Source organism: Erithacus rubecula, assembly GCF_903797595.1.
Source record: "Erithacus rubecula genome assembly, chromosome: 2".
NCBI lineage: Eukaryota > Metazoa > Chordata > Aves > Passeriformes > Muscicapidae > Erithacus > Erithacus rubecula.
The window spans coordinates 101,159,323-101,176,800 of NC_136685.1; the positions used below are offsets into that span (position 1 = coordinate 101,159,323).

Genomic DNA, 17,478 nt, shown 5'->3' on the forward strand with positions numbered 1-17,478 from the left:
TCTTTGAACAAATTTTAAAAATGGGCCCTGATAGAAATACAATCATATCAAATTGTAGTGAGGTTCTCCTGTGCCTTGCACTTGAGCCTTCCCAAGAGAGGTCAAAAATGTGCACATACATTACTTAAATGCTGCCAGGGTTTTTCCCACAGACTGAAATACCTGCAAAGACAGGCAGAAGTCGGTATTTCAAAAGATTCTGCTTTTTAATGGAGTCTGGGTCAGAGCCACAGCTTTGATAATAACAGCACCGCGGCCAGCCTGCCGTGAGCCTGATTTACAGCACCATCAGCAGGCGCTGCCTTGTGCCCCTTGCGGAGGGGCTAATGGAGGGCACAAGGGGAGAAAACATCATTCTGTCATGCCACGCTTTGCATGGGCCGTGAAAGTCGTGTCTGTGTGATGGAGGTGGGCGGCGGGAACTGCTGGCGGCGATGCTTCGTACCCCGAACCTGCGAGGTGGCGGCTGCGCTGCCCGGCCCGGCAGCGCCCGCAGCCTCGCATCGTCCCCTCGCATCTTTCCCACTACCCCGGCATCCTTCCCGCTGCCCTCAGTATCCCTCCCGCTATCCTCGGCATCCTTCCCGCTGCCTTCAGCATCCTTCCCGCTGCCCCCGGCATCCTTCCTGCTGTCCTCGGCATCCTTCCCGCTGTCCCCGGCATCCTTCCCGCTGTCCCCGGCCAGCTCCCGGAGGCTGCTGCCCCTCGCTGACAGACCCGGGATCCCGGAGCTCCGCTCCGCCGGGCACGGCGCGGCTCCGCCCCGCTCGGGAGGCGGCCGAAGGTTGTTTTGGCTGCCCTTTGTAGCTGGGAGCGCTCCGATCCCGCCGCCATTGCTTCCTCGTCCTGAGCGTCCTTCCCAGGCAGAGCTGCGGCTCCCGCCAGAGGTGCCGGTGGCCGGGTTTTAGACAGCGATGACGACGGTGCGGAGAGAGGCTTTCGGGCGGATGCCCCCGGAGCAGGGAGAAGGAGAGGTGGAGAAGTTCGTCTTACAGTCGGACAGCGTGAGAGTGGAGATCCTGTCTTTTGGGTGCATCATCACCAATCTGGAAACAAAAGACAGGGATGGGAAGTTTTCAGATATTGTCCTAGGATTTGACACTTTAGAAGGTGGGTCTTAATATGTTGCTTGGGGGAAAAAAAATTAAAACCCACAATCAGGCAATTTAGCTGGTTTATTGCCACACTGTGTGACCTACCTGTAAAGTCCCCTTCTCCCCCCAAATCATGGGCTGAAGAGACAGACATCCTGCTGCCTCTCCTGGGCTGTATGGTGGATGTGGAGCAGGGATACTGGTGTCAGTGTGCCACTCTGTTGGGGCAACTCTGAATCATTCCTGGACTGGCAATGACAGAGGCCTTTTCTTTGAATCTGCAAAGAATACAAGATCCCATCAGGCTTTGTTAATCAAAGATGCGCACGACTATCGAGCTGTGCATCCTGTGAAACACTGGGACTGGAGGGAAACAGAAAGACACCTCTGAGTTCATAAGCTCTCCTGGAGACTGCCCATACTGTCCCAAGGGTTCTGTTTAACCGTGTGCTGTTTCTCTGGCCAGGGTACACAAGGAAGCACCCGTTCTTTGGTGCTGTTGTGGGCCGCGTTGCCAACAGGATTGCGAACGGGAGGTTCAGCCTGGACAGGAAGGACTATCAGCTGTTCATCAACAATGGGCCCAACAGCCTGCATGGAGGAGCCAAGGGATTTGACAAGGTGAAAATCCCAGTGTCCTGCCAGCTTACAGCCTGTGGGGTTGTGGGAAAAGTGTGTGATGTCTACACCCCTGAACCCTGTAGCATTTTCTGGTGGTTACTGAGTTGAATCAGCTCAGAAAGTGCTGTGAGTGCAGAAACAGGGGGAAGTGGGACAGATCCTGTGAGCTGCTGGGTTGGCTGGTCTTTGCCTGAGTTTGCAGGGCTGACATGTCATCCTTGGATGCCGAGCAGAGGGTTGCTGTGCTTCCTCTGTGTGACTGCAGCTCTGAGCCTCATGAGCTCAGTTCTGACAGGGCTGTTCTGGGCAAGGTACTGCTTCTGCCAAGCCTGGGCTGGGACGTGGCAGTGAGGACCCATCCTCAGAAGCAGTGAAGGCTTCCCAGGCACCAGCTGCACTATCTTGGAATGTGTCATGGAGTTGTGCCAGTGTCCAAAGGAAGTTTCCTGGGGAATAATGGTCTGTCCATGCAGACTGATTTCCACCTGCAGTTTCACAGATGTTACCTGCCCATAGCTCTTCTCAGAGTCAGAAGGACTTTGCAGAAACTTGTCATTGCTGCTTGCCTGTTACAGCACTCCCAAGTAAGGGAAGAGCAGAGTGGTGCTGCAGGTTCAGTCTTTGTATTGCCCCTTTCTGTGCTGCTTTCATCCTGTGACAGCATCCTCCAGGCTCTCACTCTGACTCACAGCAGTGAGGGATTAGTTCAGGCCTGCAAAATGCCCCAGGATCCAGGATCACTGTCTCTCCTTCCCAGCCCTCGCCTATGACCTCCTGAGATGAAACAACCTTTCCTTGGCCCCAGGGCATTCAACCTTTACTCTCTCCTCCCAAGAGCTGCTGCTCAAGTCAGATATTTGTGGTACAGGTTACAGGTACAGAGCAGTAGAGAATCTCTTCTCTTGAAAGCCTTGTTGATAACCCTGTTTGGTTGCAGAGCAAACTCAGAAATCTCTGTTTTCCTGAAGCCTTGGGCTTTGTTGGATCAAGTGCATTTGTAAAGCAAGTAGCTAATCCTCCATTTCCCCTAAAGAATACATAAATATGCTGGTGCAGCTGCTTTGTGGGGTTAATGGGTTTTTTTGTGAAAGGAATCCAGGGTGATGGGACAAAAGCCAGGGTGCCTGGAAAAAAAGTCACAGTGTGAACTGGCATTGGGTTGAGATAAAATGCTCCTCAGCAGCCTTAGAAAATAGGGAGTACTGGGGGTGACTTGGCTGTACCCCCAAAGAGAACTATTTGATTGGTTTAAAGTTTCTTTATACACCCTGACACCTGTGATCTGGGACTGAAAACATGCATTTCTTTGTGACAGCACTTTAAGGCTGTCTTCTGCAGGTAGGGGATGTGGTCTCTTCTTCTGCTTCTTCACCTTGCTTGCTAAAGTCTCACCATCTTGCTGGGGACAAGGGAGGGACATCTCCTAGCCAAAGCTTTGTGTCCTCTGACCCATAGGGCCCACTTGGACACCTGCCCAAGACTTTCTCCAGCCAGGAAACAATTACTGTTCAGTGATGCTGAGCCCTAACTGGTCAGCCCTAACAAAAAACACACACTGCCATTTGGCTGTAATTATCTTGGTCATTTTCTGAGCTTTTCCTGATCTTGCAGACATCAGTGCTGTGGTCAGCGTGTGGTCTGCTGAGAGCAGCTGGCAGCTGCACTTACAGGGCAGCAGTATGTGACCACACTGCTGGAGGACTTCAGAAAATAACTCTCTTATCTTAAAAAGAAAAAAAATAGTGATACCTGTATGCTTCCTGGACTTTAATAACTTTTTTTTTCAAAGAACTTAAATAGAAACTCTTATTTTAAAAACTGCAGCATCCTTACAGCAATGGGACCTGCAGTCAGACTGCACACTGTGCAGGAGGGCCCACTCTGCAGCCAGGTACATTTGGTGCTCTCAGGTTCTGTGTTTGGTGAAAATGCTTTTGACCATGCCCCATGTTGGTGATCTCTGTGTAGGACAAGAGAGGGATCAACTCAACAGCGTTATCTGACCCCTGTTCCGAAATCTGTCCACTTTGATTAGACAATAACTATTCCTTTGGGAAATGTGAAGCTCCAGAGAGCCTCTTGTTGCACATTCACCCTCTCAGCGTGAGGCCCGTGGTCAGGGCCAAACAGCCTGTCTAGGCAGCTGTGTACAGTGTGCTGGCTTGCTTCTCTTGCCAGCATGTTTGGCTGCAAGCTGAGCACTGGTGCTGGTCCTCTGGCAGGGACAAGAACTGAAGAGCTCTCTCGATGTATCTGACAGCACATCTGGTACCATTTAACCCAACCCCAGCCCCTGGGCAGGAGCTCCCAGTGTATTCTTACACTGCCCTACAAGCCAGGGCCTGGTGAGCAGAGGGAAGGAGGGCAGCTTGTGGAAGTGGTGTTGCTCATGAGAAGATCCATAGAAAAGGGGATAAGTCCAGCTGTAGGGCAAAAATCAAACATGTGGATTCTCAGGCATGGCATAACACAGGCTGGAGCAGATCCCCTGTCAGACCTGCCTCGTTACCAAATTGCCTCATTTGTTTGGCTGCTCAATGGAAAGCTCGTTCCCTGCTGCTGGTCCTGGCTGACCAAGAGCAGGCTGGTGCTCGTGTTTTCTTTGGAAAGGTGATTGGAACAGCCTTTGTTTTGGTGCCATATCCCTTTTATGCCTTCTGTCCCTGTTTCCAGCCCAGCCTGGGACAGGAAGGAAGGGCAGTGTTCCTATTCCTGTCCCACTGAGGCCGTGCTCCGTGCAGGTTCTCTGGAGCCCCCAGGTGCTCCCGAATGGCGTCCGCTTCTTCCGGCTCAGCCCTGACGGCGAGGAGGGCTACCCTGGTGACCTGAAGGTCTGGGTGACCTACACCCTCAGTGGCAGGGAGCTGGCCATCAACTACCTGGCCCAGAGCAGCAAGACAACCCCCATCAGCCTGACAAACCACTCCTACTTCAACCTGGCAGGGCAGGTAAGTGTGGGGAGATAGGCCCTGTGGAGACACACTGTGCAGGGGGAGAAAGCCTGGGGACCCATGGGATGATCACTGGGACCACCCTGCTGGGCTGGGGACACATCATGGCTTTGGGGGTACAGCAATGGAGGCTGTCTCTGTGCACCATGTGCTGCATGCAAGAACAGGATTGAATCATGTGGATCTCAGCTGAGATCATGTCGTCTCAGTGCTTCTTGAGCACAGCATCCAGCTGAGCATGTTGGTTCTCCTTTTCTGTGTAACTGGGGAGTTTTGCTCTCTCCTGGTCCCTTGGGAATATTACAGAGGAGGTGCAGAGCTGGCATGCCCCAGTGGTGGCTGTTTCTAAGCTGTATTCTGTTGGCATTTCTGAGAGGGTGGCGCAGTTGAGATCAGGGCCTGGAGTGGCAGCACAAAAGTACCCTGATCAAAATGGGCAGAAGAAAGAGGAATGTGAGATTGAATGGTAGAAAGAGCATGTGAGATTGACAGGATTGCAGACTAGCAAGATTGCAGCAGCAGGATGCAGAGGGCTCCCACACACCCATACAGGGTTTTGTCAACCACATGGACAGTGAATTGCAGGTGTGTTTTAATTTCACAGTTTATAACTGGGCTTGGAGGAAAAGGATCTGAGAAATAAAGTGTGTCGGGGCAGAGCAATAGGATAATACAGTACAGTCACACTTGGATGTGAGACAAAGGCCTTTAAAAGTGTTTGTGAGAGACAGCCCAGCCCCTCTGATCAGTAGTTGTGCTCTGAGAATGGCTGTGCAGCTGTTGGTGTACCCTCTGCTGGTGCTCCCAGTGGTGCAGTAATATCAACGCCTGCAGTGTGCAACTCAGGAGTGTTCCAGAGGAACAGGAGACCCTTGGGCACAAAATTGCTGCTCAGATTAGATAGTGGCCTGAAGGCTCAGCTTTGAGCCTTCCAGCCCAGCAGGTTCCCTGCCAGCATTCCTGAGGCTGTGGAAGAGGAGGAGGAGCAAACTCCTGCTGCAGTGTAGATGAGACAGGAGGATGGGTTGCATTTCTCCTTGCTTGCTTTCTTCCCCTTCTCCCTGCTGTTGTGTGCTCAGTACCCAGCATGTTTTGGCTAGTCAGTCTACAGGGTGATAATGCTCAGTGAGGTACAAGTACAGATTGATCGTCTTATCTCCACGGGATTTACAGCTCCTAGGGTTCATGGATGTTTTTGCCTGTGCCAGTAACTTTGTCCTGTGCCCAAGGTCAAGGTGGAATGAGGGCCAGGAGGTGCTCCAGGCATTACCTGATCAGCTGGGGCACCGCTGTGAACTGTCACCTCACAGCTGTGCTTAGGGCTGCTTGAACAGCAGCTGCAGCAGGAATCCCAGCATTTCCCATCCTCCTGCAGGGCTCCAGGGATGTCTATGACCACGAGTTCTCCATTGAAGCAGATTCCTACCTGCCTGTGGACAACACCAAGATCCCTACTGGTAGGTGGTGCAGCACCAGGTGGAAGTGACGTTTCTGAGCAATGTTGGTCGGTGTGGGCAGCAGCACTGCCTTGCAAAGGGGACACACCAGCACCCATGGGACCCCAGGCACAGTGGGGCCCTCACCTTTGGGTGCAGTCCCACTGCATCTGAGCAGGGTGGACAAAGTCAGGTGCTGGTAACCGAATCCATCACCAGCCCCAGGGAGCAGGCAGGAGTAGCAGGAAATGGACATGTGGAATGTGAAGCTGTTACGTGAGTCCATCCAGGAGACAAGCTCCCCATGGCACCTGGAGGAGTGAATTCTCTGGTCCAGGTGGCTTCTGCTCAGCTTGGTGTGTCATGCTTGTGCACAAATAGGGGAAGAGCTTATGGCCATACCCCACCCTGTGCCCTGCTTCTCCCTGCTGCTTTCACCGTGGAGCTGTTTCACATCTTAGTTGTGGCTAGCTTGCTACCCCTGCCTTTCGCAGTTCCTTCTTGTGTGGGTAGCCTTAGACCTGGGGTCTAAGGTGAAGATAAGATTTGTGCAATTGTTAAATACAGACCCCTTGTGTGCAATCCTTGCTGTATTTTATGTAAGTACCTGAATTGGAACTGTTTCTTTTTTTTCCAAGGTGTTCATTCTGCCCTCCATGCAAAACCCCTCACCTTTGGGTTGGGGTGACTGTTTTGCACTGTGTTTACTATGTCCTGGGGTTATTGGTGCTGCTTTATCAGAGGACGCTGTATGCCCGTAGCAGGTCTTAACAAGGACTATGTAGAAAGTACTGGTTTTGTACATATAGAAATTCTGTACATTTTATTGCTCCCTGTCTGTGCATTGCCCCTGGTAAGAACAACAGTGTCCCCAGGAGCTGTGCTGGGGGACAAAGTAGGGCTTGCTGGCAGGTGGGTGAGTGGCTGAGCCTGCTGTTCTCCTTGCTTAGGGGAGGTGGCTGCCGTGCAGGGCACTGGATTCGATCTCCGGCAGCCTGTGGAGCTGGGCAAACACTTGCAGAAGTTTCATCTGGATGGCTTCGACCACAACTTCTGCCTGCATCAGGGGCAAGACCGACGCCTCGTGGCCAGGTAAGCTGGGATCCGGGCAGGGTCCCCACCCCTGGAGCCAGGGAGTGCCCATCCAGCCACTCCCACGTCATCCTCCCCTGGCGTCTCCGCAGGGTTTTCCACCCGCCCAGCGGCAGGACCATGGAGGTTCACACCACTCAGCCTGGCATTCAGTTTTACACCGGGAACAACCTGGATGGCTCCCTGAAGGGCAAAGGCGCTGCCACGTACCCCAAGCACTCGGCTTTCTGCCTGGAAACCCAGAACTGGCCTGATGCTGTTAACAAGGTGAGCTGTCCTTTCTCCCCCCACGGGTTACTTGGCTCCTGTGGAAGGGGATATATCCCCATCACCCTCCATGTCTCTGGAACACGAAATGTAGGAACAGAGTCTGCTTGTCAAGGGGACACTGCAGACACCAGAGGAAAGGCAGGCCACAGTGGCTTTAGGGTCAGTCAGCGCAGCAGGGACTGTCCTGTGCATCCCAGCTTCCCAAAGGTGTGGGGTCTAGAGCAGATGACCCCTCTGGGGCCTTGCCACATCCTCTTCTATCTGAATCATTCCTCGTGGCCTGAATTCAACCAGCAATTGGACTCACCCACTTAGCCCGATGGGTGTTACACACTGCTGCTGGAAATGGCTGGGGGGAGCTGTGGGAATCTGCCTTGGGAAGAACAAAGGGTTGTAGCCAGGCTTTCTGGTCCCATGGAATGCACTCAGTCACTGATGTGCTGCTGCCTCTCTCCAGCCCCACTTCCCCAATGTCCTGCTCCATCCGGGTGAGGAATACAACCACACTACGTGGCTCGTGTTCAACACTGCTTGAGGAGAAGGGCTGCTGACTCCCACCACTGAGAGGGGTAAGTGCCTCCAGCAGCTGAGCCAGAAATCCTGCCAGGTGCCAAACAGAGCTTTCCAACTACCCTGGGTGATGCATCTGATCTGGGAGCATTTTTCCTCTGTCGTTTTCACCTGTGGTTTCTGCTGGCTTTGACTCCTGTCACCACCTTTGTTGCTGTCTGGTCTGTGCAAAGCTCTCACACTCTGTCCAGCCTCTCACCGTGGGCATTGGATTTTGTTTTGGAGTAAAAATGCCAGGCACATTGCATGCCACAGCTCCAACTACAGCAGGGAGTATCTGATAATATACATGTGGAGCATGTGGGAAAGCTGATGCAGTTGTGATTGTTTGTTACAACATCTGCTATTTTCATCAAAGTGCTCTCTCTAAGTGGTGTGCAGTGCTCATGCAGGATAGCTTTGAGGGGGATGGTGTGCTGGGATTATCCCACCTGGCTGCTCTGGATAAACTCCTATGTTCTGCCTTGGTTGCTGAAGTGAAATGGGCACACCAGTTTAGTCCTGAATATACAACTGCAGGAGAAAACCCATCATCCTAACACTGTGTTTCCACGTGAAATCTTCAAAACCCTATATTCAAGGAACTCTCTGATGAAAACATCCATGTTTCTGAGGCTTCAGAAAAATTGGCACAAGCCAGGGGACGACAGCACCATCCTATTAGGGAGCTGAGAGCCCACTCCCCAGGGAAACAGGTAGACAGACAGTCCTTGCATCAGGCACTGTGTCCCACCTTCTGCCATGCCTGTAGCACCTCACCATGCTTCCTCAGCTGCAGAGATGCAGGAATGCCCTTGATCTCACTGGAATTGCCTGGCCATTGGGCATGCAAATGTAGCAGCCCTGTCACAGTCAGTTCTGCCACCCTGACACTGAAAGAAGTGCCCTGCTACTCTTCTGGTGTGCACAGTAGTGGTCAGGGGATCTTTTCCAACTGCTCACAAACACTCTATGGAATTTGTGGTGAAATCCTACCAAAGTCAGGCCAGAGATCAATTTTGGACAGCGCAGCTGCACAGAAGCCACCTCTGTGACTGCTCCCCCTCTGCCCCTTACAAGTGCTAGTTGTCCCTTGGAGTGGCTGTCTGCACCAGCACAGCCCTGCTCCTTGCTCAGGTTCTCATGTCTGGGTTTAGAGGAACCCCAGCCCCCTTAAGAAAAACCCTGGGCTCTTCTGCTCAGTCTTCCAGTATCTCTGGGTACTGAAAAACAGGTACCAGTAGAGCTGTCTTGTCAGTCTGCAGGTTTATTGTGGAGCAGGTTTGCCTTGGGAGTACAGAAAAGAAAAGGTGATGAAATTCCAGAGCAGTGGCGTACGAGTGCCTCTCACCAGGTTCACAATGCACAACCAGTAAAATATTCCAAACACAAATCACAGGCTTCAGGCATTTGGGGTCAATCACTGTAGGGTAACATTTGTGTCAGCCCTGCTCTCCCAGTGTGGCAGCAGCAGGATTTTGTGGCCAGAATCCACCTGGAGCACCAATGGCCACGGTGAGCCCCAGCAAGGATCCAGGCATAAAGGCCAAAGGATGCTGCAGCAGAACAGCACTTTCAGGATCTGGACTGTTGACTCATCCACTGGAAAAGCTCCATGCAGTCATTATGAACTGAAATCTGAAATCTGTTTCTTGAAATCGATGAGTTAGCCCAGGTGTAACAAAGTTCATCTTGTAACTTTATTTAAGCTGTTCTGCAGTGGTTTACACAGTGGAAGCAAACTGCCAATATTTCACTGGAAGCCCAAACAGGCCTGGCTTTCCATTTCAGTGCTTACTTGCTGCTAAAACTGGCCTTTATTTCTGCTAGACAGCCAATCCCAGCAAAAAGAAAAGATGCTTTCCTCCCCTCTGCCTAGCAGTTTTTTGTTCACAGTCCAACATTGTTGCCAGTCCCTTGCTGTGATCAGTGTTGAAGTGCTTTGTCATGCAATACCTTCATACAGAATGAAGACAATTTGACACACCTATACACAAATAATGACTCCTGTAGGTTGTGTATTTGCTAAGAAACTGGCAACATTCAACAAAGCTATCTCCAGGATATGGGCTGCTTTACAACCATACCAGTTTCTGTCAAGCAGGTTAGAACTCCCGAGGGCAACTGAGAATCTTTCATTTTAAGGATCTTCCCTCAAAGAAGGAAAACACACCTTGAGATATTTTAAAAAGTTTTCTTTATATCAATAGCCTAAGGAACTAAAAAATGCAACAAGTGAAAGTAGCAATTGCCAAGTTATTAATGATTTCTATTACCTTTAGAGGTTTCTGCAGATGTTATTTGCTTAAAAAATGTGTTTTGGAGGAAAGTTTATCCTTACATTTTTGGAGCATCAACAGTCAAATATCAGAGAATGAGCTCTGCAGAATAAGCAGATCAGGCAGAAAAATGAATGTCTACTAAATATCAAGGAATGAAAAAAGCATATGCAAATTTTTATCCATTTGCAGACAGAGATGGATTTAAAATTCCATTTCAAGGAAAGCAGGAACTGATCCTTTCACCAAAGACCATTCAACATTAGAAAAGTGAAAAGTGACTACCTTAAGACACCAGCTGGGATCAGTGATTCCCATTTTAGACATTTTTCATCCACATTACATGGCACACAACTAAAATTATCCAAACGTTAACAGAAGCAGCAGGGTTACTACAGAGGAGTTTTAGTTAAAAATACACGTTTTATTTCAATGTGCCAATAAAAAAGTCCCATATTTTCATATCACATGAAGTTAATTCAAACAATAGAAAGAGACCTGTGCTAGTCTATTGGTGTGACTAACTCTGAAGATCCAGATCATGCCAAATTTTAGTTGATATACTCTTCTATCTACATTCTTACATTTACAAAGACACCACAAAATCCCTTATAATAATGTAAGCAAAATAACTTTCTTCCTAAAAGATTAACTTCATAACTTTAATCCATTCTTTCAGGACTTGCACTTCGTTGAGGGCTTCCTGATGGTGAACGACTGAAAGGAAAAGAATCCACAATTAACTTTTCAGTAGCTGTTGGGAATCACAAATACAGGAAAAAGCAACAGGAATATACCCAGACTCTGGTTCCCTTTAAGCATTCTTTTAAAATAAAATAACCAATCACTATTGACAAAAGCAAATGAGTTGATGATCTGGAGATAACACTTTTCTTCTTTACTGTTATTTTTAAAATGAGATCACTGTAAGGCCATCTAGAGGATATTACTTATAGTGGTCTCCAAAGGGGTAAGATATTTCTTCACTGTTCTGATACAGCAGCTTGTCAAAACCTATCATCAAGATCACTCTGCATTTATGAGGACTTTTTCATGCCCTTGTGACTGTTTGACACTAAAGCTGTAAAAATGAACTATTAAAGAATTCTAATTAGGGAAAAATGCTGCTGATTCTGTCACCACATATTCTACACATTACTCTGTGCAACACAAAGAGAGAAAACTATTTACTGACTTACTGGAAAAGAAGAAAATAATCTAACAGCAGTGAACATAACAGGCTTGATTTTCCATTTCCATTCCTGCTGTGCCAGGTTACTCCCCTCTACCTTCCCCAATGTCAATGTAGCTTTTAATGAGACTGAAAGCTCATTTCCTACATTTATTTAATGCTTTCAGCTCACCAGTCTCCATGCAATAAAACTGTCAGTGAACCAAAAGGGGAGCAGACAAAGACAAGACACTGCTACATAACCTTGAGAATTTATCACCACATATATGTATTACCATATAGAAAGCCACAGCCACAACATCATTGCTATGAAAGAGATCTCAGCCAAATACCTTTCCAGTATTTTCCTACAAGCAGCAGTCAAGCTCCTCAGCAGAGAGCACTGCAGATACTAAAATGCCAGCTCTACTGGGTCTATGCTATTAGCAGGAGACCAACCTACCTTCTCTTTGGAGATGGTGACCGGGACTTCGACCGGCTGTCAAAACAGAACAGCATCAATGCAGCTTATATGTCAAATGCAACTTTGAAATTTAAAAAACCCTAACCTATCAGAAAGTAAATTACAAGGGTCTAGCCAGAAGGTGTTTCCAATGGTAGTTTTCAGATCAAGTTTTTCTCTGACAGGGATTCTCCATTCATTTAGTGTGGAAATGTATTTTAAGCAACTTTATTCAGCAGACAAACAGAAAAACAAGGGGTGGTACTAAGGTGAGGCTTTGACAAAAGCAACATCATCAGATGTGTGTTTTTAACAAAGCTCAAGCTCTTTATTCTGATGAACAGAAAAATTTAACAGAACTGAGCACAAAGGCACAAAAAATTAGTTCCATGTTGGAAACTATGAAGAGTAAATGAAAACCGAGACAGGTAAGGAACACATTCCAAAGAGCTCCAAAGGGAATTGTTATAATTTCTGTCATATCACAAAGAGATTAGCTGGGGACTCATGTTTGGGGGGATATTTTCCTAAAGGACTAGGCTCTGTTCATCATTCAAACTGAAATTTGAGATGCTCTGTGTATGTGTGCTCACCTCTTAGCCGGCGAGCCAGACTTTGATCTGCCATGAGACCTAGACCTGCAATAAGAAAAAGCACAGCTCAGCAGGGAAACTGAGAGCATGCAGGTTCCCACGTTTGGAACTGCAGCATTCACACTTAGTGTTTGAGTGCTGTCTTGCTGAATACACAGAATCCTGCAAGTTTCCAGGGTTTTGCCTGTTCAGTTTCCAAAGAAATCTTTTTACGTGGATGCTGCACATATTGCTTTGTACTTTGCTGATGACCAGTGCTTGCTGATGCAGGTGGCAGGAGCACATGAACAACACAAATCCTGCTCAGTATTTTCACAGAACTAATAAAAATCCATGATCTAAACTTGAAGGTTTCATTACACTTATTAGCAATATCTGCTACTGCAGTTGCAGACAGCTCTTCTCTGTGAAGTTTATCTTTTATATCCACTTGCTTCAAATATTTTTTTAATGTTTAAACTTAAACCTTATGAAAAAAGTGAGGATAACATCCACCTTTGATACCACTGCACCACAGGAACACTAGTACTGCCTGAAAACCTTGCTGAAATTGTGAGGTCCTCCAAGGCAGTGTTCTACATTCCACATCCAAGGCCTTCCACAACAATTTCCAGATGTGTGTTGTGACACTGTCAAAACAGCAAATGTCATGTACCCATTTAGTCCATCTCCCTCATGAACCCAGAGCCTGTCTCTGGGAGCAATGCATTCCTTGGATTCTTCTGTAAAGAAATAATCTCTCAATTGCATAAGCACAATTCTTTTGCCCCTTCTGTCTAGTTGTACATCTGCAATTTCCTATGCCTCAGCCACTTAATCCCTACTTACAGTGGAAAGTGTCACACAGTAGTCTAGAAATGTCACTACAAGTATCTTTTACTCTGCAGAAAACCAGCCTGCTGCTAAAAGAGAAAGGAATGGTGGTTAAAATCAAGATGTTTTCCTCTTTGGGAGTCTGCTGACTGTAGCTGTTTCCTGCTCATCACTGACAGTGAACAGTGATAAGCCAGAGGCACTGCTCTACTGCCTTGGGGAACCTTCTCTCTTTAACAGCTTCTGGACTATTTGTGTGAGTTTCTGTTCCTAATTTCTCCTCCCTTTAAACTCCCATCACTGCTTGCTGTCCACCCTCAAAAAATGCCACCTTGACCTGGGGGCTTTTCCACCTGCTCCCTTAGCAGGAGCCTGCTTCCTTAGCTGAAGCTATCCTGTATTTTCCTGTGTTTCTTCATGGTTGACTGTTCCTTGTTTCAAAGAGCAGCCATTAAAATCAGCATAGCAGGCACAAGGATGGGCTGGGCCATGAACAATTCCAAATTCCAAGCAGAATTTCCATTAACTCTTGTTCTTGTTGTGGACACCCAGACAGCCCTGCTGCCAGGACAAGGCTCCATGAAGGACAAGGTTCACAAACTTACTGTCAAGTAAAGTTTAAAGGAAAAAATAGTATAATGTGTTCCTTTAAGATCTGATTGTTACTCTCGTGACAGGTTTATTGGTACAAAGTAATTCTGACAAATGTTTATCTCAAATTAAAATCAGCTCCTGCAGACTGACACTGATATTCAACAGAGCTGGAATTGCAGCTCTAACACTCAGGAGACACCAGCAAGCCCTTCAAGACTCGCCTGTCTGCAGAGAAGGCATTAACACACTACTGGAAGGGCATCCTGCCTTCTCTGAAATATAGTAGGAAGAATCCACAGTCTTGTGTGTACTATACAAAAAAAACTTTTGAGATTAATTCTACATTTGGTAGATCTTAATGCAACCTGATCAAACCAGTATTTCTGATGACTATGAGGACATAGATTTTAGGAGTGTGCAAAAGAATAAGAGAAAGAACAACCTCCTGCACTGTTTTTTGAAACTAGAAACCACTAAGTTAGTGGAGAGAAAAGACGTATTTTTCTGGAAAAAAAGTTCCAGCTGTTAGAGAGTCTAAACAGACTTTTAAACAACTTTTACCAAGCATGTACAGTCACGTACCTGCTTCGGGGCCATGTAACAGATCTGGATCTAGATCTGGATCTTGATCTAGACCTGAAATTAAAAAATTGAAATAAATTAAAAGGAAGTCAACTCAAGCAGAAGTGATGACAATTACAGCACTACATAAACGAATGTCTACATGTGAACTAAAACCAACATCATCACAGACCTACATGATCATTGGACATTTTACACAAAGAAATCCATTGTGAGACATGCCACTGTCTCAAGGTAAGGTCTCAAAACTCAACAGGATTATCAGAAAGCATGCTGACTTCTAGAGGTCAGCATCTTTTGAAATCTCCTATCCAATACCTTTTGGAATCTAATTAGTAAAAAAGGACAAAATAAATCATGTAGCCTTTTAAAAACTAGAAGGCTGGTTTACCTGATCACCTGATTTACTGATTTACCTTGATCTCTTCAAGGAACCCGACCGGGACCGGCGAGGAGACACGGACCTGGACCTGCGAGGAGACATCGACCTGGACCTACGATAGGAAGCTGACCTGGACCTGCAAAGAAAGCCAAGAGTTGGTCAAGTGTAGCTCTTCCAGGGCAAAAGAAGGCAACAGGAGTTAAAAGACAAACTCAAACATACCTCCTACCACGGCTGCGACTGCGTGACCGGGAATAGCGTCTTCCTCGGGACCTCGAGCGGGATCTAGACCGGGACCTGGGTTTAGGTTAGAAAATACAGGTATCAGCAAAGAGCTGCAGCAACCAGCACGACTGAGGCCCTGCTGAAGTCAAAACTTTTTTCAGACAACTAAAGAACTAGCATCTGTCAGTTGGAAAAATGTCTGGGCCTACTTGTCTTGAGCATTTTTACTACCTAGAAAAATGTTAAAAGCTGAATTACATTGCAGAATTACATTAGAATAGAAAACACTGTAATGCGTATTTAAAATAAACCTTGCAAGTTTGCAGGTCGACCCTCTTTGGCCCAAGGTCTAGCAGATCTAGACGATCTAGAAGTATCTATAGGCGAGCGCTGCATCTAGGTAGGTGTTCTCTTCAATCTAACGACGATCAAACTGACAGCCCAATGAGCCAGGGTGAGTGAGGCTTGATTGACGCAAGAAGATTTTTCTAGGTGGGAATGTGGTCAATCTGGTGTTCCTCTTTCTAAACCGGAGGGGGGCCCCAATTGAAAGCCAAATTTACTGTTACGGCGGTCACCGTCTCAAATTTTCTGCCCTTAAAGAATAAGGTGAAGCTACGTGTAGATGGCTCGAGGGGATCTGGCCTCTTATGCTGATCACCTCAAGGTCTAGGAGGATCTTAAGTGTCGGATTTGCAAGGCGCCTCAGCATGAAATCTTAAGGCTCGTGACATTCTGAATCAAGGCGACTGACTCAAACGAAGAAACCTGAAAGGTTTTGACCAGGTTGATTATTAAGATATTAACATTTGATAGAAATAGCAACAAATTGTAATATACACCTATACATTTATTCTAGCGTTTAAGTTTAAAGAAAACCGGTGTAACATTGTGTTCTTTGCTAACAAGAACTACACAAAAGCGAGCTGGCGAAGCAACGCGGCCGCCCCGGTCCCGCACGTACCTGCTCCTCCTTCGCCGGCTATAGCGGTGGCAGTCATAGGCATAGTGGCCTTTCTCACCACACTCGTAGCATCTGTCGTTGGGGTCGAAGGGGCGCCGGGCGGGGGGCCGGTCGTAGCGGGAGCGCCGCGGCATCCCTGTGGATACTTCCACTCTGACCCTGGAGCCGCATATCACCCTGCAACGAGTCCACGAAGGCTCTGGGTAAAAACCTGCACTGTATGACAACACTACAAAAGCACAGGGACCAGAGAAATAAACCCCGATTCTCTCTCAGCAGCTTCGGAAAAAGCGAAATGGACACGTACTTTCCGTCAAGTCCGCGGACGGCATCTTCAGCATCCCGGGGGTCCTCGAACTCCACGAAGGCGAACCCCGGCGGGTTCCTGGCGATCCACACGGTTCTCAGCGGCCCGTAGTAGCTGAAGGCTCTCTCCAGCTCGCCTTTGCCGGCGCCCGTGCCCAAGTTGCCCACGTACACCTTGGTCTCTGCGGGAGCGGAGCGGGGCTCAGCGCGGCGCCGGGAGCGGGCGTGGGCTCAGCCCCGCCCTCCCCCGGCCGCCGCCATCTTGTCCGCGCGGCCGCTTCCCGCCTTCACCGCGAGCGCCGCGCGCCCGGCCGCGCCCCCTCCCCCACGGTCGCTGACGCAAAATGGCGGCGGCGACAACGGCGGAGGCGGCCGCGCCGCTTTCCTTCCCTCCCCAGCGGCGCCCGCCGGCCGCTCAGCTTTCCGCGGTAATCGTCTCTCCTCCAGACCCGTCTCGCCCTCCCCCATGCGCAGCCGCCTGCCGCCCGCGGCCCCCCGGAGCTCTCACCGCCTCCATAGCGGCCGTAACGCGACATCCCGACGGCTCCGCCGCCCGCGCGCACGCGCCGCCGCACGCGCCTGCCCCCTGCCCCGCTCCCCCGCCTCCTCCGCGCCTCGCGGAGGCGCGCATGCGCGCGGCGGACTCCTCAATAGGAGTTGGGACCTGAATGGGAATTGGCGGGCAGGGTGGGAGTATTCCGGAGAATCTTTTCCCTGAGAAAGCGAGCTCCCAGGCCTGCTGCTGCAGGTGACCATCTGTCCGGTGGAAGTAAAGCCAGCAGGGCCTTCCTGTCCTCCCATCTCCTGAGTGGGAGCAGTCCTTGGACGCATCCAGTATTGGAGGTGATTCTCCATCAGCTGGTGCGTAGCCGCCTCTAGAGTGCAGTGCTTGTTCTTAGAGTGAAAACAGTTAGATTTGCTCTTCCTGCTTTCTAATGGACGGGCTGCGACAGAGCAGTAGCTGAATGCAGTGGCGCGAGCCATTCATGCACAATCCTTGTAGTAGTGGAGAGGCTGAATTGATATGCCCAAAATGAAAGGAAAAAAAAAAAAAGAATTTGTCTCTTTAACCCTGCTAAATATGCCTATCTCA

General features: G+C 48.8%; 2 protein-coding genes across 5 annotated transcripts; one reads left to right on the forward strand and one right to left on the reverse strand.

The window, feature by feature from the left end:
- The first annotated feature begins 764 nt into the window (after positions 1 to 764).
- Positions 765 to 15,074, forward strand: GALM (galactose mutarotase). 2 transcript variants are annotated; one of them, XM_079298127.1, is made up of 8 exons: positions 765 to 1,110; positions 1,561 to 1,715; positions 4,457 to 4,663; positions 6,042 to 6,123; positions 7,053 to 7,194; positions 7,287 to 7,461; positions 7,922 to 8,033; positions 14,940 to 15,074. In XM_079298127.1, exons 1-7 carry the CDS (start codon positions 915 to 917, stop codon positions 7,997 to 7,999), a joined length of 1,035 nt encoding a protein of 344 aa, XP_079154253.1. In that variant the 5' UTR covers positions 765 to 914; the 3' UTR covers positions 8,000 to 8,033; positions 14,940 to 15,074. The 2 variants fall into 2 exon arrangements, with proteins under 2 accessions (XP_079154253.1, XP_079154252.1); XM_079298126.1 differs by lacking the exon at positions 14,940 to 15,074 and adding an exon at positions 10,972 to 11,920.
- Positions 10,696 to 16,989, reverse strand: LOC306798191 (serine/arginine-rich splicing factor 7-like). 3 transcript variants are annotated; one of them, XR_013773296.1, is made up of 9 exons: positions 16,894 to 16,989; positions 16,387 to 16,567; positions 16,080 to 16,256; positions 15,113 to 15,187; positions 14,925 to 15,026; positions 12,836 to 14,562; positions 12,520 to 12,763; positions 11,927 to 11,962; positions 10,696 to 11,009 (listed from the first exon to the last, which is right to left on the reverse strand). XR_013773296.1 is itself a non-coding variant. In XM_079298129.1 (9 exons), exons 1-9 carry the CDS (start codon positions 16,919 to 16,921, stop codon positions 10,955 to 10,957), a joined length of 729 nt encoding a protein of 242 aa, XP_079154255.1. In that variant the 5' UTR covers positions 16,922 to 16,989; the 3' UTR covers positions 10,696 to 10,954. The 3 variants fall into 3 exon arrangements, 2 of the variants coding, with proteins under 2 accessions (XP_079154255.1, XP_079154254.1); XM_079298129.1 differs by having other exon boundaries at positions 12,520 to 12,564; positions 14,509 to 14,562; positions 14,925 to 15,002; XM_079298128.1 differs by having other exon boundaries at positions 12,520 to 12,564; positions 14,509 to 14,562.
- Between the last annotated feature and the right edge of the window lie 489 nt (positions 16,990 to 17,478).